Source organism: Vicugna pacos, chromosome 6 (assembly GCF_048564905.1).
Source record: "Vicugna pacos chromosome 6, VicPac4, whole genome shotgun sequence".
Taxonomy (NCBI): Eukaryota; Metazoa; Chordata; class Mammalia; order Artiodactyla; family Camelidae; genus Vicugna; species Vicugna pacos.
The window spans coordinates 4618365-4641244 of record NC_132992.1 but is presented as its reverse complement, the minus strand read 5'-3'; the positions used below and the strand labels follow the sequence as shown (position 1 = coordinate 4641244).

Here is a 22880-nt window from a genome sequence, read left to right as displayed (position 1 = left end):
TGGGGAGAGATTCCGGAAAAGACTGCCCCAGGTGACTGGCAGGCAGTGGCCGCCTTCGCAGAGAGGGGCGCTGGTGGATGCTGCAGGAAGTGTGGGAGGCTCCCTTGCTCCCTCCCACCCCCAGTGGTCTCTGGAAGGTTTACAAATTAGCATGTGAAAGGCTCTGAAAGAAGGCAGGTGGGGCAGAAGAGACTGGTTTAGCTCCATTCAATATGGGTCTAGGGGCTCACTGAGACTTACACATAGACTTCCTGGAAGAACATTCCAGACAAATAAATAAACTTAAGCAGACATGAAAAAGATTTAACCATCTGTCAAAGTTAAATATATATATGTATGCATATATTACACAGACGCACACACACACGTGTGTGTTTTGAAGTAAACTGGCCTCAGTTTGAGGGATAGGTGGATTAAGTGTGCTGGGTCAGGATCAGGTGTGGCCTGAGGCTTGTCCATCTCTAGCACTACTGTCTCCCCTCACAGCATTTTCACCCAGGAAGTTGGGACTCTATCTCTTTTGCAGATGGGGAAGCTACAGTCAGTTCAGAGAGGTTTAGATGCTGTCCCAAGATCACAGAGCAAGAAAAGTAGGGAAGCCTGGACTGGACTAGAACCCAAGTGTCTCTCACCTCAGACTCCTTGCTCTTAACCGCCAGGGTTTACAACCCGACAATGAAATTTAACTCTTAAATAGTCAGGATTAAAGAATTAGTAGCATCATTAAATCTGTGGTTAGCAGATGGAGCAACCAAGCCCTGCTTTTTCTCCCGCTGCCCCAGTGTGGACCACCTGCCTGCACCCCAAGCCTCCAGCTCCCCTAGGGTTGCTGGTGAGACATTGAAGCTGGAGGGAATGATAGAGTCTCAGACCTGGGGATCTGGTGCTGCTGAGGGAGAAACATGCAGGCTGAGAAGAGGAAACGATTTTGCAGGATGCTGATGGTTCATTTGTTACCAGATAGACTTGGATCACTGCTTATCAGCTCTGGGACCTGGGACAATGCATAAACTGTCTGAACCTCAGTTTTCCCAAATTGTAAAATGATGATGGTCATAGTGTATGTGAAGATGAAACGCACTACCATGTGTAACACACTCAGCTCAAGGCCTGTGTATGTAGATGGTAGCCGCCATATACACGATTTTGATTATTTGTGTTGTTAGCAGGTGGTTGGGATGGGACCTGAGGTTTCTTTAACATCCTACAGGACTCTGCTGAGTTCACATTTTGAGTCCTGTTGGAGCTGCAGGACTAGGAGTCAAAAAAGAGGCCCAGAGTGGAAACTCTTGATTTGAGAGTCCGCAGGAAAAAGGTCTCTGGGTATCCAGAGCCAGGGTTGGGGTGGGACATTTTCTGGAGGATGCAGCATGCACAGAAGCTCGAAGGTGCTACCTGAGCTGCTCTCCCTCTTCACGCGCTGCTGAACACTCACAGACCAACCGCCTCTCCTTCGCCCCATTGGAGTCATCCTTGGATAGTGACCAAGTCAGGGCTCTAGAGTGAAAACCCTGGAGCTTGTCCTGCTGTCCTGCCAAGCTGTGTGAATTTGGGCAAGCCATTCAGTGTCTCCAGTCAGCAGTTTCCCCATGTGCAAAGGGGTGTATAATAATGTAACCCTAGACGAGGAGTTGAGAGGATAGGTCTGTACTCTTAAGAGAGGATATGAAAACACTTAGTAAACTTCAAAGGCTACACAAATGCAGGACATAACTTTTCTCACAGACCTGATACCAATGGCACCTCTTCCATGAAGCCTTTCCAGATTGCCCAGGTGGCAGTGCGTCCCCCATCTAGAGGCTGAGTACAGGACAGGGCAGATCTCCTAAATTCTAGCCAGTGTCCTGATAGTATTTCCTGACATGCCTCTCGTCTACCCACCAAGCACTTTCCTAGCACTTGTCCTGCCCTCCATCTGTAGAATGCAAGACCAGCCAGGTTCACACCACGTAGCCCTACCCGCTGACCACACGCCTTGGTGCGTGATGGAGTCCTTGACCCAAGTGCGCCAGTAAGGTCTTTCCTTGAGGATTTACTCTTGGGCCTAGGATTGACAGGGAGGAAATTCAGCATCTCTCTGAGTAATTAAACCTGTACCATGTGAAACTCAGAAGCTGGTAGCTTTCGTTTCCTACCACATAAATAGGAAACAGAGACCTGTGATCAGAGAAGCAAAGACAAGGGATGAACAGGGAAGGCTTCCTGGGACCCTGCAGGGTTCCTTCATTCTCTGAAGCTTCCTTTGGATAAATTCCCTTTCTGACTTGAACTAACACTCGTGAGTTCTCTTACCTTCTGACCTGTATAGAAAAAGAAATTTGTCACAGAAAAGCTTACCAGCATGTCTGGAGTCACATAAGAGTTAACAGTAGAGACACCACATCACATATACCTCCTTAAAACCATGTTCTGAACAGATTGGTGGATGTGTGATTGGCATACAATAAACTGCACCTATGTAAAGTGTGCGATTTGATAAGCTTTAACATAGGTCTACATTTGTGAAACCAGCATCACATTCAAGGTAATGAACATTTCATCACCCACAGACGTTTCCTTCCGCCCCTTCTTAATCCTTCCAGCTCCTCCCCGACCCTCACCCCAGGGAACCACTGAACTGCGTTCAGTCACTGTAGATTATTGTCCATGTTCCAGAATTTTATATAAATGGAGTTGTACATACATACTTTTTTGTCATCTTTCAGTTGGCATAATTATTTTGAGATTCATCCATGTTGCATAACTTAATAGGTCAGTTTTGTTGCTGAGTAGTATCAGTTACATGGGTATTCAACAACCTGTTCACCGTTCATCACTTGTTGAGCATTTGGGTTGTTTCCAGGTTTTGACTATTACAAATAAAACTGCTATGAACATTTATGTATAAGTCTTCATATGGCTATGTGTTTTTATTTATTTTACAGACATACCGAGGAGTGGAATGTCTTGGTCATATGGTGGGTAGTCATATGGAAGTTACGCTGTGCTTTACTTTTTAAACAACTGCCTAACTGTTTTCCAAAGTTCTTACACTGTTTTACGCTCCCACCAGTAGAGTATGAAAGTTGTAGTTACTTCACATCCCCACCAAACACTTGGTTTCAGTCTTTATAACTTTAGAAATTCTAGTGAGTATCTGTAGTTTTGAGTTTTACCTTTAGGTCTGGCATTTATTTGAGTTACTTTTTTTTATTATTGAAGTATAGTCGATTAACAGTATTGTGTTAATATCTGGTGTATAGCATAGTGATTCAGTTGTATATATATTATATATATTTCTTTTCATATTATTTTTCATTATAGGCTATTACAAGATACTGAATGTAGTTCCCTGTGCTATACAGTACGACCTTGTTGTTTATCTATTTTATATATAGTAGTTAGTATCTGCAAATCCAGAACTCCCAATTTATCCCTCCACCCCTCCTACCCTTTTCCCCCTGGTAACCTTAAGTTTGTTTTCTATGTCTGTCAGTCTGTTTCTGTTTTATAAATAAGTTTATATGTGTTATCTTTTTTAGGTTCCACATATAAGTGATATCATATGGTATTTTTCTTTCTCTTTGTGGCTAACTTCACTTAGAATGACTATCTCCAAGTCTATCCATGTTGCTGCAAATGACATTTTATTCTTTTTTATGGCTGAGTAGTATTCCATTGTGTGTGTGTGTATACACACATACACAACTATATATATAGCTATATAAACATATATATAAATTCCACAGCTTCTTTATCCAGTCGTCCATCAGTGAACATTTAGGTTGCTTCCATGTCTTGGCTATTGTAAACAATGCTGCTATGAACATTGGGGTGCATGTATCTTTTCGAATTGGTGTTTCCTCTAGGTATATGCCCAGGAGTAGGGTTGCTGGATCATATGGTAACTCTATTTTTAGGTTTTTAAGGGATCTCCATACTGTTTTCCATAGTGGCTGCACCACTCAATTTGAGTCTTTTAAAGAATATCTCCTGTATCTCTACTTAACATGGCCAGTCTTTCCTTTATCTTCTTGCATACATGGAATATAGTTAGAATAATTGTTTTAATGTCTGTGTCTCCTAATTCTGTCATCTAGGTAATTTCTAGGTGGGTTTCAGTTGACTGTTTTTCTTTTCATTATGGGTCATATTCCTGTTTCTTTGTATACATGCTAATCTTTATTGGTTGCCAGGCATTAAGAATTCTGTTTTATTGGCTGCTGGATTTTTTTTTTAAGGCAGTCAAATTTTAATTAGGTTTATTTATTTATTTAATTTTTAGAGGAGGTACTGGGGATTGAACCCAGGACCTCATGCATGCTAAGCATACACTCTATCACTTGAGCTATGCCCTCCCTTCCCTGGTACTGCATATCTTTGTACTCTCATAAATGTTCTTGGGCTTTGTTCTGAGGTGCAAAAGTTGCTTGAAAACAATTTGGTCCTTTCAGATCTTACTTTTGTTAGATGGAGCCAGAGCAGCATTTAGTTTTCTCCCACTCCTGAGCCAAAAACTCCACTGACTGCTCTACCCAATGTACCGTTAATTGTGCGGTTTCCACTCTGGTTTGTGGGAACCAGCACTGTTTGCTGCACTGTGTGAGCTCAAGGATTATTCTCTCTCATCCTTCAGGGTGGTTCTTACCGTGGTTTCTGGTGGTTTCCTCACAGGCAGGCACAGAGCAGAATTACTTACAGTGGTACCCCATATGGAGCCGTGGAGTTCTCTGCCTTGTGTCCCGCATTCCCAGCTTCGTCCTTTCAGTTCAGGGAGGCTGCCAGGCTTCACCTGCCTTCCCCTGGCTGCACTCTGGTCTGGAGACTGCCTTCAAGCAGTGAGATGGGGCATTCACTGGGCTCATCTCATTTGTTTCCTGACTTTCAGAAATCACTATTTTTCATTGTCTGGCATCCAGTGTCTTGAGAACCACTGTTTCATGTATTTCGTGGGGTATTTTAATTGTTTAGGTGGGGATATAAATCCCATCCCTATTGCTCCATCTCAGCTGGACACATAAATCCTCATGATTATTTGTTCCTTTGTTCAGCTGGCATTTATGGAGGGCGAGCTCGCTGTGTGCCCACCTCACACCAGGCTAGCTGATCTCCAAACACCCCAGATTTTCCTATCACAGCGCCTTTGCTCTGTCTGGAATGCTCTTTCTAGCTGTACTTCCCTCCCTCAGCTGAGAGACCTTCTCTGACCACCCTGTGTAAAGCAAATTACTCTCTTTTATTTCCCATAATACTTCTGCTCTCCTTTATGGCTTTTACTAGAACGTAGGTCGGAATTTTGTCCAATTTGCCACTGCCAGCTCAGGGCCAGGCACACTGTTGGTGTTCAATAAATATTTATTGAACAAGTGAGGTCTTTGCATATTTCATGGTGCCTGTCATACAACAGAGCTAGGTCAACTTGGAGGTGCTTGGCTGAGGGAACCCAGCTCCCTGCCCGAAGGTCCCCAGCAGGGAAAGGAGCCCAGGCCCCTGAAGTGAGGCCATCCTCAGCTCACTCTCAGCCACGCTCTCCTTAGCGATAACCGAAGGCCCCCGCGTTCTGGCCAGGGGAGGGCTGACAGGTGGGGCTGATGAGTTCCAGACCCGGGCCTCCGCCCCGGCACAGCCTGGCAGAACCGGATGCTCGGCAGGAGCCACAGCCCAGCTTCCATAACACCGCCGTCTTCAAGGGCTGTGCCCCTCCCTAGGCCCTTGGTGGGGCTTTTAGGTCTCACCCATCCCAGCAGTCTGCCACCAGTCTCTGGGGACAGATGGAGCCATCTCCTGGTTCTAGTCCCAGATCTGGTCATGTGACAATTGACAACTATTAGAACGCTCACAGGATGAGAGGTTGGCTCTGTAATATAAATAGAACTTTGTAACTGCAAACCTTCTGTAAGTACTCACTGAACCAGAAAGGCCAGGGAAGGGTATAGCTTAGTGGTAGAGCACATGCCTGGCATGCACAAGGTCCTGGGTTTGATTCCCCAGTACCTCCATTAAAAAATAAATAAGTAAACCTAGTTACCTCCCCACCAAGAATATGAACAACATTTGATTTGAACTAGAAAGGCCTTTAGGAAGTTTCTGTTCTAAACCCTTACTTTTGACCAAGGAGGAGGCTGAGGTTTAAATGAGATAATGTGTGCAGACTGCTTAGCACCAGGCTTGGGACTTTGTGTTTTTCATTCTAGCTACTAACCAGCTGCCTACCTCGGGCTAAGCAAGCAACAGCCCTCACCCCCTCAGCTGGCAGCTGGGGGCCTTGACCCATGCCCCTCATTAAGGATCAGAGCTACCGTTTTTTGAGGCGCCCAGGCCATGAGCTCAGCGCTTTGCATGCATCATCTAATTCTCTCATCGTGGGATGAGCTAGTTGTTATTACTCCTGATGAGGAAACTGAGGCTCACAGACACCAGGGAACCTTCCCAAGGCCCTGCAACTACTAAGTGGCTGAAGCAGTATTTGGACCCCAGGGTGGGAAGTCTCCAAGCTTCTAGGTCCTGTCTTCTCTTCCCTCAGCAGTCTCTTCTATAATAACCTGTATTTCCTGCCAGCCACTCCTTCCTGGAACTTTGGGGAAGTTTTCTGAGCGTCCATTTGGCCAGTCACTGGATCAGAGCAAGGCAGGGTCTAAGACCTGCAGCTGAGAGTCTGCCCTGAGGCCCAGCTGGGAGCTTGAGGAGTTGGCAGTGAGGAAGTCTCCGAGGGCCAAGAAGGATCCCATGCTAAAAACACAGCGCTGGGGGAAGGAAAGGCGGGATGGGCAGGAGCCAACAGACCCAGCCGTTCCCTCAGCAAGTGTCCTGGGGCTGCTTCTCCAGGAGCCTCCAGTTCTGTGTTCCTCACCGGATGGCGGGAGCTGCAGATGCCTGCAGGTGAGGAAATCCAGCCCTGCAGGAACTCCACCAGGGTGAGGTCACCTCCGACAGGGCCGCCGAGGGAGCCTGGCCTGTCTAGGACAGGGAGGGACTTGAACCAGCCTTGGAGCACCTTGCCAATTTGAACGAAGGAGTAGGGGTGCGATGGGCAGCATTTCCAGTACAGAGAAGCCCAGAAGGCCACTCAGGCCATCCAGCCTTTCCCAGGCTCCTCGCCTGTGTCCCACTGTGTGTCTGCACCATGGCCCGTGAGTGTGGGGTTGTTAGGGCCTGGTAGATGAAGAAACTGAGCCTGCGGTGGGGTGTGCTGAATGCCAGGTGATGAGCTGGATCGTTCTGAAGGAGGGCACAGTGGGCCACGTGGGTTCCTGAGCCCCGGGAGTTTTCCTGGGCAACGTGCGGGGCTGTTTATTAGAGGGTAAGAGAGTGAAGGCCAGAGACAGTGTAGAGGCTGTCAGGGCAATACTGGGGGGTTGTGAGTCAGGCCTGGGCTAGGACGAGAGCCTGGGCACAGGCCTGGTGGGGTGGGGCTGGGGTGATGGGAGGTACAAGAAGGGATCATAAAAGCCCCACTCACCTGTTTTACACAAGGAAACTGAGGCCCAAAGAGGGAAAGGGGCTTGCTCAAGGTCACACAAGAGGTGAATGGTAGAGTCAAGCTAGAAAGACCCTGAAAAGCTCAAGGACAGCCCCATTAAACACAGAACCAAGTTTCTTCCTATGATAGATCCTTGTCTCCCAGGGGTCAAGCCCCCCCTGAGGTTACCAGGGGTCCCAGGAAGACCCAGCTCGGCTTCCGTCTCACTGTGGGCCTTGAGGGCCTCCCCTCCCATTCCCTGCGCCACAGTTGCTCATCTGGGAAATGAGGCCACTGGGCAAGCTGACGGCTGTGGCCCCTTTCTGCTCCAAGCGCCCGGAGGAAGATGAGGCTAATGCTTCTTCCTCACTCTGGTCTCCCAGCCCCCAGTCCAGCCTGACACTGCCATGTGAGTGGGGCTGGCCTGCTGGGGCTCACATGCCTGAGAAGTGAGCGTCTGGTCCTGAGGAGGCAACATGATCTGTAAAGGATCCCTGACCCTCTCCTTTTGAACCCTGAAGGGGCCGTCTTGATCATGTGAGGACCACAGGGGGATTAGCTATGCTGAAATGGGAGGCCTGGGAGGCGGCCAGGGCACCTGGAGGAAAGGCTGGGGAGAGGGAGAGAAGTGACAGGAGAAGGAGGGTCTCCCAGCCTCAAGGGGAAGAGCTGAGCTGCTGGGAAGGGCCCTGCGGGGATCCGGCAGTGGGCAGGTGCCCCAGCCTCGCTCCTGTGGAGGGCTGTGGGACACCCACTTTCTGGCTGTAAGTTTCTGAGCATATGAACCAAGTCAAGGTGAGCTGTTCTGGGGGCCAGGCCAGAAGTAGGGGGCCTGGACCAGGGACCTAGGAGGAGGGGAAGGAGAGGTGTGGAGGGCCGGCCTGGAGAAAAGAGGAGGGAGGCAGAAGGGAAGGAGTTAGGGTCCCTGCATGGGGGCTATACAGGCAAAGGGTGTGTGTAGGGGACTTTGAATGGTGCCTGGTCCCTGATGTGTCACTGTCAGCTGTCACATACAGTCCCAGGCATGAGGAGACCTGGCATGGAGGGGCAGAAAGCATTCTATGTGGATCCAGGCTGGGCCTGGGTTTCAGATCTTTCCACTCACTAGCTGTGTGCCCCTGGACAGGTTTCTTGGCCTCTCTGAGCCTCCGATGATTCTAGGACCAAATAGCAGTTGTTTCATCCTTACTGGGCAGGCTGAGATCAGGTATCAATCTTACCCAAGAATCTCACATGCCCCTTGCTGTTCAAGTGACACTTCTTTACCCAGGCACACCCTTCCCAGGCCCGGGGAGTGGCAGTGTACCTTAGCCTCCCACCCCACTGCATGCGAGGGGCTGCAGGGAAGCCTTCTCCGAGTGCCTCAGCCCCTCTAGAGGGGTTGAAGCCAATCCTGTGCAGTGAGGGGCTAAATGGGAGGCTGGGGCGGTGCAAGGACTTTCCCACACCTGCTTCACCCCTATAGCTCCCCTTCCCCCCACTCTCTGATGGGATAGCTGGGATTCCCTCCCTTTCTTCCAAGCTCTGGCCCTTCTTGCCTGCTTCACAACAGGGAGCGAATGTTATTTAAAAGGAGATCAGGAGATTTGCCTTAAATAGGCATAGAGTGCTGTGCCAGGGCCCAGGGTGTGGGGCGGGGGAGGAGGCCACCCTGGGTGGTGGAGAGAAGGGAGTGGCGCTGAAGGAGAGAACACCCTCCCCAGGGGTGTGCACAGCCCTTCACCGTTTACCTAGCTCAGTCCCTGGCTGCGGTAGATTGGTCACACAGGGCTTATTCCCAGCCTAACCCATTCTGAGGCAGGGGAAACTGAGGCCCAGCTCAGGGAGCTGACGGGTGTGCTAGCTGCCACACGGCATCTGAGGCGGATGCCGTGGTCGTTTTCCTGCAGCCCCTAGGAGCTGGGAGCAGGTGTTCCGGGAGGCAAGGGGCCCAGAAGCTAAGACCTCCTACAACGGGGATGGGGCTTCTGCGGGGGTGAGGGGGGTCTTGGGGCCTCGCTCTGATACCTACCCCCACCACCAGGTCCCAGGCCTCTGGCTCCTGCCCCTGGGTTGCCCCTGCCTGTCCTCCCAGCCCCAGCTTGTAACTGGACGCCCTCCTCACTCGGCAGCTTCCCAGGTGAGCTGGGGCTCTGCTTACTGAACCCAACACCAGCTGGGGGAGGGCCGTGAGGGGGCACCTGGGGCACGCGTGCCCCGGGAGGCTGCGAGGCTGATGGAGGGAGCTGGAGCCAAGGGGATACGAGATTGAGGAGCGGAAGGTGGGCTGGCTGTCAGCCTCCTCCCGGCGGGGCTGACCTGGCACCTGGGTTTACAACCCTATTCAGGGTCTCCTTCCAAGCTCCTCCCCTTCCATTTCAGCCCCTCCCAGCCATTTATGTCTCAGCAGGTGATGCTCTTGGAATCCTAAAGAAATGGAGTCAAGAGTGTGAGGTTTCAGGGACAAAGCTAGGGGCAAGGAAGCACGCCTGCTTCCTCCTTTGTGCAAAGGCCTTGAACTCTGAGGTGTGGCCTCAGACACCCATGTCCCTCCTGGCTCTGCCATTTACAGCCGTGTGACCTTGAGCTGCCTGCCTTCTGTGAGCCTGCATCTCCTTTGTAAACTAAAGATCCCCCTCATAAAGTCGTCAAAGACGCTCAGACAAGAAGGTGGACCGAGGCAAGAAGAGGGGGGCGGTTATACACACACGCACCCTCAGCAGCTCCCTTCCCACAGAACGCCCTCCTGGAACAGAAGTCAATGCCCAGCGGGCGCATCTGTGCTGCTAGGAAAGGCAGGCGCCGTGAAGCCACTTTCGTTTCCACCAGGATGCCCGCCCCAAGCCTTTACCGGGCGCCCTGGCCTCCCACCTGCCCGCCCACTGACAGGCACATGTGGGAAAAGGCGCGCTCGTCGACCCGGGCTAGGACTCCAGTTTGCTGTGGGAAGGAGAAGGGATAAAACTTCATTCTCACCTCGCCTTTAGAGGCTGGGCACAACCTAGGTCCTCTGGGAAGGAAGACTGAAAGAGAGCCTTTACTCTGGGCTCCTGCTAGTTCTCTTTGTTATTCGCTGGCCACTGGAGAGGCAGGGAGAGGGGGAGGGACAGGGGAGGGAGGCTACAGGGTGGCCTCCTCAGGTATGTGTAATAAAGGCCGATAGGAACTAACCACGAGGGTTTACCACACGCCTGTCCCCACCCCAGCTCTTTACCTGTTGTATCCCCATTGCTAATGATGAAACTTGGGCTGAGGATTTAGGCAGCATGTCCAAGGTTACATGGGACGTGGTGGAGCCAATATCTGGCTTCAGGACCCTCTGCTGACTGCAAAAAACCCAGGACCCTGGGACTTGGGTTCCAGATCCAAGATACCCAGTACAAGCTTCTCAGCAAAGGAAACTACCCTTCCCTAAGCCTACTGTCTGCCCAGCTCCTGGGGTGGCCCTCCCAGGCACAGAGACTGGGAGACAAAGGACCCACCAGGTGTCTGGGAAGAGACTGAATGACCACTTGCTGCCACCTAGTGGTGCATAGTGTGTAGTACTTGGGGAGCAGGAGGGCCTGGCTACTCTGGGATGAAGTCTGAGAACCACCATTGGCCCTTCTGGGTTTGGCAGATTATGCCAGGACCTCAGAAAGGAGGTCATGCCTAGCTAGGCCCTCCCCTGGCCTCCTGACTGAGGGTAGGGTGAAAGTAGGCACTCCAGTGGTCCTGCCATCTCAGCCCCACGTCATATACTCTCTTCGGACAGCTCCACGAACACCAAGTGTTCTACCACTGCCTAGCCCCCGGGGCCTCAGCTACCCTCTCTGTGAAATCAGAGGATGGCACTTTAATTTGCCAAAGATTTTATGAAGTGTCTCCTTTCTAAAGTCATCATGCTGAATGCTTTGGCTCACAAAGACATCTAAGCCAGGTCTCTTAATACCAAGAGATCCACCTTATTCTAGGGGGAGACAGACATGGAAATTGCTAACTACTCACAGAGGCACTGAGGGAGCATTGAGGCAGGGGAGACAAGACAAATGGGGGCCAGCAGGACGTGGGACCCACAGGAACCCCTCTTCCCCCAACCCCAGGGGCTCTCACCCCGTGCTGAGCACCCTCAGGGATAGGCCTTACTCCCTCAACTCCCATCTTCTCTTGCTTTAAAGTCTTTAAAGTGGACCAGTGAGCTCCATCCATCTTCCACGCCTCTGTACTTTTATACTACAGAGTTCTCTTTTCCTAAAAGCCTTTCTCCAACTTGTCCGCCTGACAAACTCATCTTCAGTCTTCCTTCTGGAGTGGAGGGGAGAGTAGGAAGTCCCCACGACTAGGCAAGCAGGAAGGAAACTGATGGGGTTTCCATCCCCATTGTCCCCCACTAGCAGCAGCACAGACACCCTCATCATCAGGGCCGCAGCCTCAGGGAGGCTGCAGGCAGGCCTTCCTGGTCCCCTAACTGCAGGCTTTCCACATCTTTTCATTCCTTTATTCTCTGCTATCTGCCTGCCCCATTCCAGGGGCTGAGCTGGCCCCTGGGACTGCAAGTCAGGAGACTCAGTCATGTTCTGAGAATGTTCTGGTGCAGGAGACAGGCCCACAGCAAAGGACAGCACAATGTATGTGCTCAGAGACAGGAACCGACCATTCAGCCTAGAGAGGGGCGGGGCTAAGTGCTGGGAAACAGGAGGTGACGTCGGGACAAGTCATGAAGGGTGAATCTGGGCAGTTCAGATGTACTACCAACACGTAGTGAAGTCAGGGAGGTGTGAGGGGAAGGCATTCACCCCAGAGTCCTTTTCTCCGACCATCCTCAAAGCGATCGCTCCCCCCCCTGCAAGTTCTGTTAGTCGATCATTTACTAACAGTTTGAGGTTATTTGCTTGCTTGTTTGTAATCGGTCTCCCTCCTGTAACCATGAGCATCCCGAGGCAGGGCCATGTCGCTCTGGTTTGCTGTGGGGTCTCCGGGGTCTCCGGTGTCTCCATGTCTCCATGAAGCCCACAGTGAAGTTCTGAGGCCCTGCAGACCCTCCGAACCACCATAGCACTGAGCCCCCGTTTAACCAGACACTCCCTGAGCACCCACTCTGTGCGCCGGGGCCTCCGCTGGTTTTTGGAAGGCAAGGCATCCAAGATTTCATGTACCCCAGCAACCAGCATGGTTTCATCCTTCTTGACTCCTTCCACCATTGACAGTTTTACTTTTAAATAGTATTGCTTACACCTGAAACACTATAAATCAACTATACTTCAATAAATAAATAAATCAATAAATAGCCTTTGCTCTCTAAAGCTGCTAATGCGTGCTTCCACTTTAACCCGTATTTACCAACCAGGATTGACACCTTTTCACTCTTAAGCAGTGACCCTTAATAGTCTTTGCCAGCGTATGAGGGCCCCTGAGCAGTTTCCATCAGGCTTTTTGATGAACCAAAGCTATGCTGATCCAAGCTGCAGCCCCAGCAAGGCACGAAATGAGAAAGTTTCAACCGAGGACCCCAGCATCTAGCCACTGTGACAGGCCCATTTCCCACCATGAGAATTCTCTAGAGTCTCTAGTGTGTGTCCTTGTTTGACTTTGGGTGGTGGCGATTCACCTTGTCATTTCATTGTGAGTCACCAGCCTCACTCAGGTAACTCAGCTTTTCCAAATTACAAGTGATATTAACAAAACCTCACATAAGGATGCACACTGTGAGCTCGGCCATTGTAACAGACACCTCTTGTGCATGTGGGTAGGGGCAGGGGCCTCCTTGGAAAGGGTCAGCCAGTGTCCCAGGCAGGGGTTCTTGGAGAGCAGAAGACAACTCGCAGTCCTCACACAATTCATGAGTTTATTTGTCCTAAATAAATACAGTCTGAGAGCATCTATTTCAATACCCCAACACATGATTTCTTCCCCAAAAGAGCAGCCTCAGGTAGAGGCAGTGCGTGTTCTCAGGTTGGGGTCTGGAGGGGGTTCGTTCTGACTAGTGCTGGGCTGGGTCTAGCTGTGAAGATGCCCCCAGGTTCCCGTCTCTGCTTGGGGCCTGTACTCTGCCTGAGTCCTCCACCAGGACCCTGCCTGTCTGTTCCTGCTCTTGGAGCACCTGTTTCACCACCTCTCCCCCCTGCAGCCCAAAGGGAGCGCCATTCACAAGCGTGTGGCCCCGAGGCAGACACCTCGCAGAGAGCTCTGTCCTAGAACGCCAGTCCCCACCACAGGCCCATTCCCAACTCCTGACCCTGGAAGCATCTCCCCCAGGGCAAGGGGAGAAACTGAGGCACAGCTGGCAAATGAGTGGGAAGCACTCTCCCCTGAGCTCTGCCAGAAGGCTGAGAGCCCCTGATGAAGGGAGACAGGGACACTGACTACCCTCCCCCAGGTGCACCCTGGGGCCAGCCCACTAGGGAGCAGGAGTGAAGACCATCCTTTGTCTTCTCTTTGCAGATCAGAGGTTCGGGTCCACGTTCTCCTGGTCTGAGGCTGCCTCACTGTCATCTGGGGACCCCTGGACCAGAGCCAAAGAAACTCAGTCATGGGCTTGTGCTGTCCCCCAGAGCCAGAGCCACAGCCTGGGGGCCAGCATTTCCTTCTTCTTGCCCCTCCCTCCGCAATGGAGCCAGAGGAGGCTCTGCCATCTCCAGCCCAGGGTCCCTTGGGCTCCCCTCCATCCCAGCTCCCAAGCTGCCCACGGCCACATGGCCCACCATTGGGTGACTCCTCTTACCAGGCTGAGGCCCCTGTCCTGCCGCAGGGTAGCATAAAAGCTGAGCACACGGGGGTCACAGCGAACTACCATAGGGTCAAAGTCCAGCACACGCAGGCCCTGCAAGCTGCGGGCCCGAGAAAGGGCCACGTAGGCCTGGCCACTGGCAAACACACGGCTCAGAGAGATCTCCACACAGTCCAGGGACATGCCCTGGGGGATGGAAGGACAGGGCTGGAACCAGCTCAACATTAATTTGTGTCCCATGTCCACTGGCCCAGCTGTTGCCCCTGATCTCCTTGCCCAGTCCAGAGTTTCCTCAAGCCAGAGAGACAGGCTGACAGCCGACTGGTGTCTGGGTCGGGGTCGTGGGGCCCAGGAGACAGAGATCTGGGATAAGACTGGAGGCATAAGGATGAAAGGAAAGAGCTCAGGTCTGAGTCAGACAGGCATGGAAATGAATCCTGACTTTCTCTCACACTAGCTGTGTGACCTTAGACATGTTACTTAACCTCTCTGAGCCTTGGTTTCCTCTTCTGTAAAATAGGAATGATTATGTCACCTATACCTCATGTAGTTGTCATAAGGATACCAATGAACATATCTGGTAGTGGCTCAGAAAATGGCAGGGCAGGAGATGACAGAGGGAAAGTGTACGTATCCAGGAAAGAGAGGAAGCGGGATGGGAAATGCACGAAAGGTTTATTCTACAGCTGGCCTGGAACTTTCCATCCAGGGCAAGTTCAATCCCCACAAAGCCTTTAAGACCCCCCTCCCCACCCCCTTCAACATGTCCCAGGCCCATCCTGTCCCCCTGTGCCATGTCCTGACCCCTCCCCCTCACTGGCTGCTCACCTGGCTCTTGTGGATGGATATCGCCCAGGCCAGCTGGAGGGGCAGCTGCTGCCGGCTGAGGAGCTGGCCCCCCGTAGCCTGCACCGTCCAGCGGTCAGCACGGATGACCTCGGTGACTCCACACAGGAACAGCACCTGGGGCAGCCCTGAGGGAGGTGTGAAGTCCCACCTTTCAGCTCTGCTTCAAGGCTCCGAGGTGAGGACCAGCCTCACCCTCCCATGCTAGCCTTTTCCTCTTCACACTAACCAGGGCCCCTGCTGCAACCCCAGCCAGTAGGACTGCTCCCCCGTCACTTACCTCTCCCCTCGGCCTCGAACCCGACTACCACCCCTCGGGCGCCATTCACTAGGCCCCGAGACACTGCCAAGTTCTTCACCAGCATCACCTGCAAGGGGAAGGAAACTGGAGGTGTGGAGGGCAGTGCATCCCTACGCCTGGCCTCAGCTCCAGGGTCACTGCAGCCGTTCTCGGAGGCTGGGGGATGTCATGGAGCTGCGCTGAGTCTGCTGGGACCCCTGCAGCAAGCTGTTTTATTTCCCTAGATCTCAGTTTCCCCTTGTGTCAAAGGGGAATGACATTTGCTCAGTTTGCTCAGAAGGAGGGGGTAAAGAACAATAAGGTGACAGACATTGCAGGACTCTGAAAATGACATCTGTTACAAGTGTGTGTATGGGCCACAGTCCTGAGGGACAGCCCTCTTCCAACCACTGTGCCTCCCATTTCCCCCTGGGTGCCTTTTGGAACCCGAGGAGAGGCTCCCATTTGGCCACTCTCACCATTGTGGAAGGAAGGGGGATGCTCACAGGACAGGGCACACTACAGAAGACAACCATGTGCGGGAGGTATCTTACTATGGATTTAGAGATGAAGAAACCAAGCTTCAGCAAAGGAAAGGGATTTGTCTAAAGCAACACTGCTTAGAGCTCCTGGGGTAGGAAGAGGAGGGCAGTGGAAAGCGGAAGATAGGAAGGCGGGTGGTAACAGGAGGGAAGGAGTTTGCTGTGGTCCCAGCTGGGCCCTCCGCCTGTGGAATGGTCTGTGCAGAGGGGCGAGGATCGGCGAGGCCCAAGCTCCCAGGATCTGGGCCCTGCTTCCCACTCACCTGCGCCCCCAGCTTTAGCTGAAGGAGCTGGCTAACGGGACACTGGGCATCCAGGGTCCGGGCCTGCTCAGGGTCACTGTCCATGGCCTCAAAGCTGTGTATTTCACCTGGGAAAAGAGAGTCAGGCAAACAGATTAATTACAAGCCACTGACTAGTGGCTCAATTTCTGAAAACATGTATCAGACCCAGGGCATGGCAGAGGTAGTGAGGACTAGCTGAGCCTTTGGAATCAGAGGCCTGGCTTCAAGTGTCACTTGCAGTGTTTGCTGGCTGAGTGATCTTGACCCATGCAAAGTCACATCTCTCAAAGTCACAATTACATCTGTAAACGTAAGGGACTTTATGGCCACAGAGTTTGGGGGCCTAGATATGCAAATGCTGCCAAGGGCCCAGGCTGCTTGGGCTCAGCTGGTCTTGCCCAGACCTAGCTCCTTGCTCACCTGGTAGCTCCTGCAGCCGCTTCTCGTTGGTAAGGGCCACGTCATCCTGGTGGGTGCAGAGCCTTGTGGCCACAATCCCATCTCGCCCCACTTTGTGGGCAGCTGTGGCCCGGAGCTGGCGGGTGACCTCATCCGAGCACCTGCGGAGACTGGGCCATCAGGGTGTGATACCTCAACACCAGGGAAGGCAGGGCACTTGGGCGGTCGTCCCAGGCTGTGGCCATGGGTCAGGCCTGGGGACTGGATGTGGACACCAGGGCAGGATTTGCTGGTTCCCCAGGCTGGCTTGTTCCTTCCTCACTTGGAGCATGGGGGTGGCACTTGGCTGTGATCGTGAGTGTGCACCCTTCTCTGTGTCTGCTCCAGGTCAGAGCTAGCCACCGTCCCAGCCCCAGGGCTCCTGAGGAAGTTGGATATGAGGAGCAAGCACAGGCTAGAAATTTAGAGACCTAGAGGAGACATTGGGGTTGAAACCCTGTAATACTGGTACCCTATAATCAGATTAGCCTCCAGGCTACAATTTTCTAGCCCCTTGCCTACTGCCTTAGGGGAAAAAAAAATCTAGCCTACGTTTCTATTTTCCCCCAATTCAAGTCCTCCTCCAGGGGAAGCCTGGGTGCTGCAGTAATTCAAGTGGGAGGAGGGGGAAGATTGGGACCACCTCTCACTGCTCTGCCACTCAGCCTTTCTCCTGTCCCCCACACTTGCTGGTGCGTGCTGTGCACCTTCCTACTTGCCTCCTGTCCCCAGGCATAGAAAGCCCTTCATCACCCCCCCCCTCATTTCATCCCAACCTGACCTGGCTCTCAATGCCCAGCTCTGGCCCGTATCTTCCTCCTTCCTTTCCGCTCTGATGTTAGAGTAGTTGTAGCATTTCAACCTTTTGTCCCAGCTGGGGTGGGATCATGTCAGCAAACTCCCTTTCCCCACCAAGTGACCCCCACCACAGGCTCTAAGTAGAAGGAACTTGGGTTTTAGAGTCAGACCTATGGTCAAGTTCCAGCTCAGCCACTTTGGCAAGTCACTTCACCTCTTTGAACCCCAGTTTCTGAATCTGTGAAATGCGAGTGTTAACATCTCTGAATAAGTCTTGTCTCCATGTGCCCATACTTCCCTGGGATGTGCTCTGTGCCAGGCCCTGTGCTGGGTGATAGGGACCCAACCCTGGGGGAGGCTGGGTCCCAGCGCTCACAGAGTGACTGTCTCCTAAGGAGCAGTGAAGCATTTCTCTTCCTTCTCTGGGTCTCTGTGCTCCTCTCTGACCCACGCTTGGATCTTCATCCTATGGCCCCTTCTCTATTCTCCAGGGCCCACCTGCCCAGCCGCACAGCTTGCAGCAGAGAGATGAAGGTCTTGTCTGCCTGTCTCCACACCTCAGTCAGCTCCAGGATCACTGGGACACACCTCCTCCAGCTCTTGGCCTGGTGGGGGCAAGGTGGGGGTGTCAGGGAACAGAGCAAACTCCTGTGGGGCTTAGGTCCAGAGGGTGAGTGGTACCTGGAAGCAGAACTGTGGGGGCTGGGATCCCTTGGTTACGGGCGGCAGCTGCAGGAAGTCCCCACAGATGATCAGCTGGATCCCTCCAAATGGCTTGTTCTGCTGCCGGACAGCTCTGAAGAGGAGCACGGGGTGCTTTAGGGGTTGGGGCAGGTGGGTTCCATCTGGACCACCAGAACCCAGCCCTCATGGCACATACTGACCTGGCCACGGCCTCCAGCTTGTCAAACAGATCTGCCTCCACCATGGAGATCTCATCAATGACTAGCCGCTGACAGTTCAGCCAACCCTGCCGCACACCTGGCCGCTGGGCCAGGGCCACACACTGGGCCAGAGGAGCCTGGCCCGAGCCAATGCCTGTGAGTAACACTATTCAGCCTGGGCTGAGAGCCCAGCCCTGTCTCAACACTGACCTCCTCTCCCTTCCCACCAGCCTGGCTTGCTCCTTGTTCAAGCCCAAGGGGCTCTCACTTACCTGCAAAGGCATGGAGGGTAGTACCCCCGATGTGGCAGGCTGCCACTCCAGTGCTGGCAGTGGCCACAGTGCCTGTGGGAGGCAGGGAGCCCAGGATACGCTTCAACAGATAAGACTTCCCTGTCCCTGGGCAGAGGGCAAAGTCAGGGCCACCTCTCCTCCATCCCAGCGCACCGCCGTTCTCCCCACACCCACTCTGTCCCAACTACCTGCACTCCCTGTGAAGAAAATGCTCTGGCCTTTCAGGACGACCCTCAGCACAGCAGCTTGTTCCTTGGAAAGCTGTGGTTTGGTTGAGGGCAAGCTCAGCTTCTTCACAGGCATGGGCCACCTTGGGGATTCCTGAGGGGACAGGGCTGTCTCAGAGCCTCCCCACATCCCCTAGGCATTGTCCCCTCCATTCTTGGCCTGGTAGACCCTTGTGTCTCTGCTTGCTTCGCTCTGTAGAGGCCTTGGGCAGCCTTGGTTTATTTGGAGATCTTGCCAGTAACCTTAGGGGTCCAAGTCTCTCCTTGAGGAAGGGGCCAAGGCTGGGTCTCTGGGTCTCCACTGACCCCTGGTGCCGTGAAGACCCCTGTGTGGGGGTCCAGATTCTCCCTCAGCTCCCTCCCCTGGGTTCCCTAACTATCCTGGTCCTCTTACCCATCCTTCCTTTTCACTACTCTTCCTGTCACAAACCTCTCTCTCACCCCCAAACACCCAAGCAAAACCTTGCTTAGCCAGGGCCCCATCTCCATCTTCTCACCAGCTTAATCTCAAACCCCCGTGGTCTGCGATCCATCTGTTCCAGTTCGCAAACACTGTCAACTCCCTGCCTCCCCAGACTTTGTCCCCCCATCTGATTGGACCTGTTATCTGCCCCGACAGAGCTGACCCTCTCGGTCTCTCTGAAAGCTCCTCTCCTCCAGGGCGACCATATTCCTACTTTTCTTCTGAATCACCTTCTCTGCTTTCTCTTTTAATGTGGCCTGGGTCCCCTTTTCCTATTATCGCTTGCCCCGTCTCAGGCTTTGCACTATGAGAAACACAGGCACAGTTCCCATATCCCTGTAATACTCATAAATCCAGTGGGCATCTTCTCTGAGACAACCAGCAGCCATCTCAAATACAGCCACCATCTCCCCCCACCCCCAAACTGGGGCCTCCTCGGTCTCTTCCATCTCAGTGGCACACCCACGCCCCTAGGCGTCGCCCCGTTCCTGTCCTCACGGTGCTGGGCTTGGTCTCTGACCGGGGCTCCGTGGGCCGCTTCACTGGCGTGGTGTCCGTGACCTGGGTGGCCGCCGCGCGCCGCAGCTCCTCGGGCTGCACGGGACTGATGGTGACGAAGTCGCGGGGCCGCGGGCCAAGCAGCTGCGTGCGGGCGGAGGCCGGCCCGGGACCGGGGTCCGCGGCCAGCTTGAGGCGCAGCGTGCGCAGGAAGCGGCGCAGGCGGTCTGGGGGGCAGTCGGAGAGCAGCAGCTGCACGGCGCCGGCCCGGGGAGCGCTGTCGGCGGGGAGCCGCAGAGTGCTACGCCCCGCCGCGGCGAAGCGGGTGAAGAGGCGCGCGGCGCGCAGGGGGAAGCAGCGCGGCCGCCCCGCGGGCCCGGGCGCCTGCAGCCTCAGCATCAACTCGCGGCGCTCGTTCCGACCCAGGCTCAGCTCCGCGCTGCGTAAGGCCTGGCGCCTTCGTGGCTGCCCGCCCGGGCTCAGCTCCTCCACAGCCACGCGGCACTGCAGCTCCGCGTCCTCGCATTCCGCTGCCACTGCTTGGGTGCCCGACAGCATTGCCACCGCCTCTGCAGGTCTGCAAAAAGACCAGAGCGCAGGGATCACAGGGACTCAGGGGACATCATAGGCGGTATAGAGGCCTTGACGGGGAGCCCAGTCAAGTCCACATAGGGTCACGGGGACTGTCACTGGTAACAGGAGATCACGGAGACAATAAAAGGGCCCTGGGGCAAACCGGAAATTCTCTTAGAAGTTACTCACCTACACAAAACTTTCCAGAGTGGTGGATAGGCAGCGTCAAGTGCACCCGGGATTGGGGAACCTCGGCTTTCCGACTAGGGTAACAGAAGAAGGGATCCTCTGAATAGAAAAGAAGTCTGCTTCAAAATGACCCAGGACAGGCACGGGAATCCTCAGAGTCCTCTCCCCAGGAAGCAAGGGACTCTCACGTGAGGAGGTGAGCAGGAGACTGACATGTAATCAGCGCCTTCGTTTTTCAGGTCCACTGGTTTATATACAGCCAAGCAGGTCTCACTATTCCCCGTGTACAGAAGTGGAAAACAGGCTGAGAGAGGCCAACGGCGGCTGGTAGGAGTCTGGGCTCGTGTGATTCCCATCTCCAAGTTGGGGTAAGAATCTTAGGCTAGAGAAATCGCGGAGGGATCCTGAAGTCCGAAAGCCATTCTCCCTCCATCTGACCCATTCGTATGCACTTTAGCCCCTTGAAGAAGCAGGCTCTCTGCCTCCCACCTCTGGGATCGAGTGGACACTCACTTGCGCCGGCCCGCGGACGAACAAGCTGATCAGAGCCGACCGGCAGCCGAAGGTAATACACTAGGAACTTTCAAATCCTGGGAGTAGAAAATCAGCCTATCACCGGCCGGATCTTTAAATTTTCCAGCCAGTCAGAGACAGGGGCGTGACAATGGGCGTGTCTTTCTCTGGGTTTTAACCCTCCGAGCTTGGGCAGTACCAATAGCGCACCGAAGGAAGGAGGCTTATAGTGGTGGCGGAGCATACCAAGTCGGGTGGACGAGTGGGCGTGGTGGGAGAGGGTAGGGACTGCAGCTGGGCGGCTCGTGGTTTCTTGTCACCCATGGAATCTCTGAAGATTAATTTTCAGAACCATGCCTGCAACACACTCTCCCTCCCCTCTAGCTCTAACACAGCGGCTGAACTTGGCCTTGGGGAAGAATTGCCTCTGATCTCTCCTATCCCTGTTTACACTCACAGGACCTTTGCCGACTTTTGGGCAGACCCCTCCCACGGCCTGCCGCTCCAGCTGCCTGCGCCTCTCCCTGCCCCACTCGCCAACTCTTTCCATTTGTAAGCATCGTTACACGAATTTGCCTTTCCCACCAGGCTGAGGCCCTTCAGTGAGGAACTGAGACCTGTGGCCAGGTGCTCAGAGTACAAGGGAAGTGTGTGAGCCTCTGTCTTCAGGGAATTCGTAACCTTGTCATCGCACTGGATGCTTAGGGAAATTATTTTTAATTATCTTTTTCCTCCTCATTAAAAGTCTTGGAATGACATAGCTGGAAGGGATCCTATGTCAGTCAGCCCCCATTTTTCAAATGAGGAAACCGAGGCTTCTATCAGATATTGCATAGATTGTAGATAGAAAAACAAAATCTTGAACCCAAATCTAAGCCTTATTTATTGAACTGCCCCCATTTTTCAAATGAGGAAACCGAGGCTTCTATCAGATATTGCATAGATTGTAGATAGAAAAACAAAATCTTGAACCCAAATCTAAGCCTGCTTGTTTAACTACTACACCACACTGCTCTCAAGTGACCCGTCTGACTTAGTGAAGGGAGTCCAGGCCTGGACTGGAATCTCAGCTCTTGATAGCCACTGCATTGCCCAGTCCTGCCAGTTAGATGTTATTCTAAGCAAGTTTCATTAATGTCTCAAGCCTTTGTTTCCTCATATTTAAAAATGGAGAAACTTGAAAATGTAATGATTGTACAACTTTGTGACTATACTAAAAATCATCAAATTATTTGTTTTAAATGAGTAAATTGTATGGTATGTGAATTATATCTCAATAAAACTGTTAGAAAAAAATCCTGAGAAATATTTTTCCTCTTCAGTGTCGTCTTGACTTGTGAGTGCTAGTGGCACAGGACAAAATTTTAATGTCACTGTGGTAGGCAAAATAATGGCTCCCTCTCAAGATGTGTGCATCCTAACCCCAAGTTCCTTTTGTGAAAATGGTATCTTACATGACAAAAAGGGACTTTGCAGATGTGAAAAGTTAAGGATCTGCAGTGGGGGAGATTATTCTGGGTTATCTGGGTGGACTCTTAAAAAGGAGGCTAGAGAATCAAAGAAGTTATGATGAAGAAGCAGAGGGGCGTGTGTGTGTGTGTGTGTGTGTCACAGAGATAGATTGATTTGAAGATGTTACTGCTGGCTTTTGAAAAAGGAGGAAAGGGCCATGAGCAAGCCATAGAATACAGGCAGTTTCTAGGAGCTAGAAAAGTAAGGAGGTGGTCTCCCCCTCCCCCAGATTCTCCATAAGGAACACAGCTCTTGATATTAGTCCAGTGAGACACATTTCAGGCCTCCAGAACTGCAAGATAATACATTTGTGTTGTTTTGAGACACAAAATTTGTGGTAATTCGTTACAGCAGCTATTGCAATAAGAAACAAATACAGTCATACAGCTAGAAAGTGAAAGCTGGGATTATGAACCC

General features: G+C 52.7%; 1 protein-coding gene and 1 long non-coding RNA gene across 6 annotated transcripts in view; one reads left to right on the top strand and one right to left on the bottom strand.

Moving 5' to 3' along the window:
* The window catches only part of LOC140696761 (uncharacterized), a 33416-nt gene extending 11299 nt beyond the window's left edge, over nt 1-22117 (top strand). Inside the window, exons 2-4 of the long non-coding RNA XR_012073244.1 lie at nt 20678-20806; nt 20896-21003; nt 21411-22117. This is a non-coding gene — a long non-coding RNA (uncharacterized lncRNA). The remainder of the gene's footprint in view (nt 1-20677; nt 20807-20895; nt 21004-21410) is intronic.
* On the bottom strand, nt 13228-20998 carry PIF1 (PIF1 5'-to-3' DNA helicase). Of its 5 annotated transcripts, none has more exons than XM_072962236.1 (14): nt 20952-20998; nt 20439-20512; nt 19677-20253; nt 18677-18809; nt 18468-18593; nt 18196-18349; nt 17993-18107; nt 17810-17916; nt 16496-16644; nt 16055-16161; nt 15250-15337; nt 14952-15097; nt 14118-14330; nt 13228-13898 (listed from the first exon to the last, which is right to left on the bottom strand). In XM_072962236.1, the coding sequence occupies exons 3-14, from the start codon at nt 20232-20234 to the stop codon at nt 13839-13841; spliced, it is 1956 nt and encodes a 651-aa protein (XP_072818337.1). In that variant the 5' UTR covers nt 20235-20253; nt 20439-20512; nt 20952-20998; the 3' UTR covers nt 13228-13838. The 5 variants fall into 5 exon arrangements, with proteins under 5 accessions (XP_072818337.1, XP_072818333.1, XP_072818336.1 ...); XM_072962232.1 differs by lacking the exon at nt 20952-20998 and adding an exon at nt 20627-20794; XM_072962235.1 differs by lacking the exon at nt 20952-20998 and adding an exon at nt 20627-20794 and having other exon boundaries at nt 14118-14309.
* Nucleotides 22118-22880: the final 763 nt, after the last annotated feature.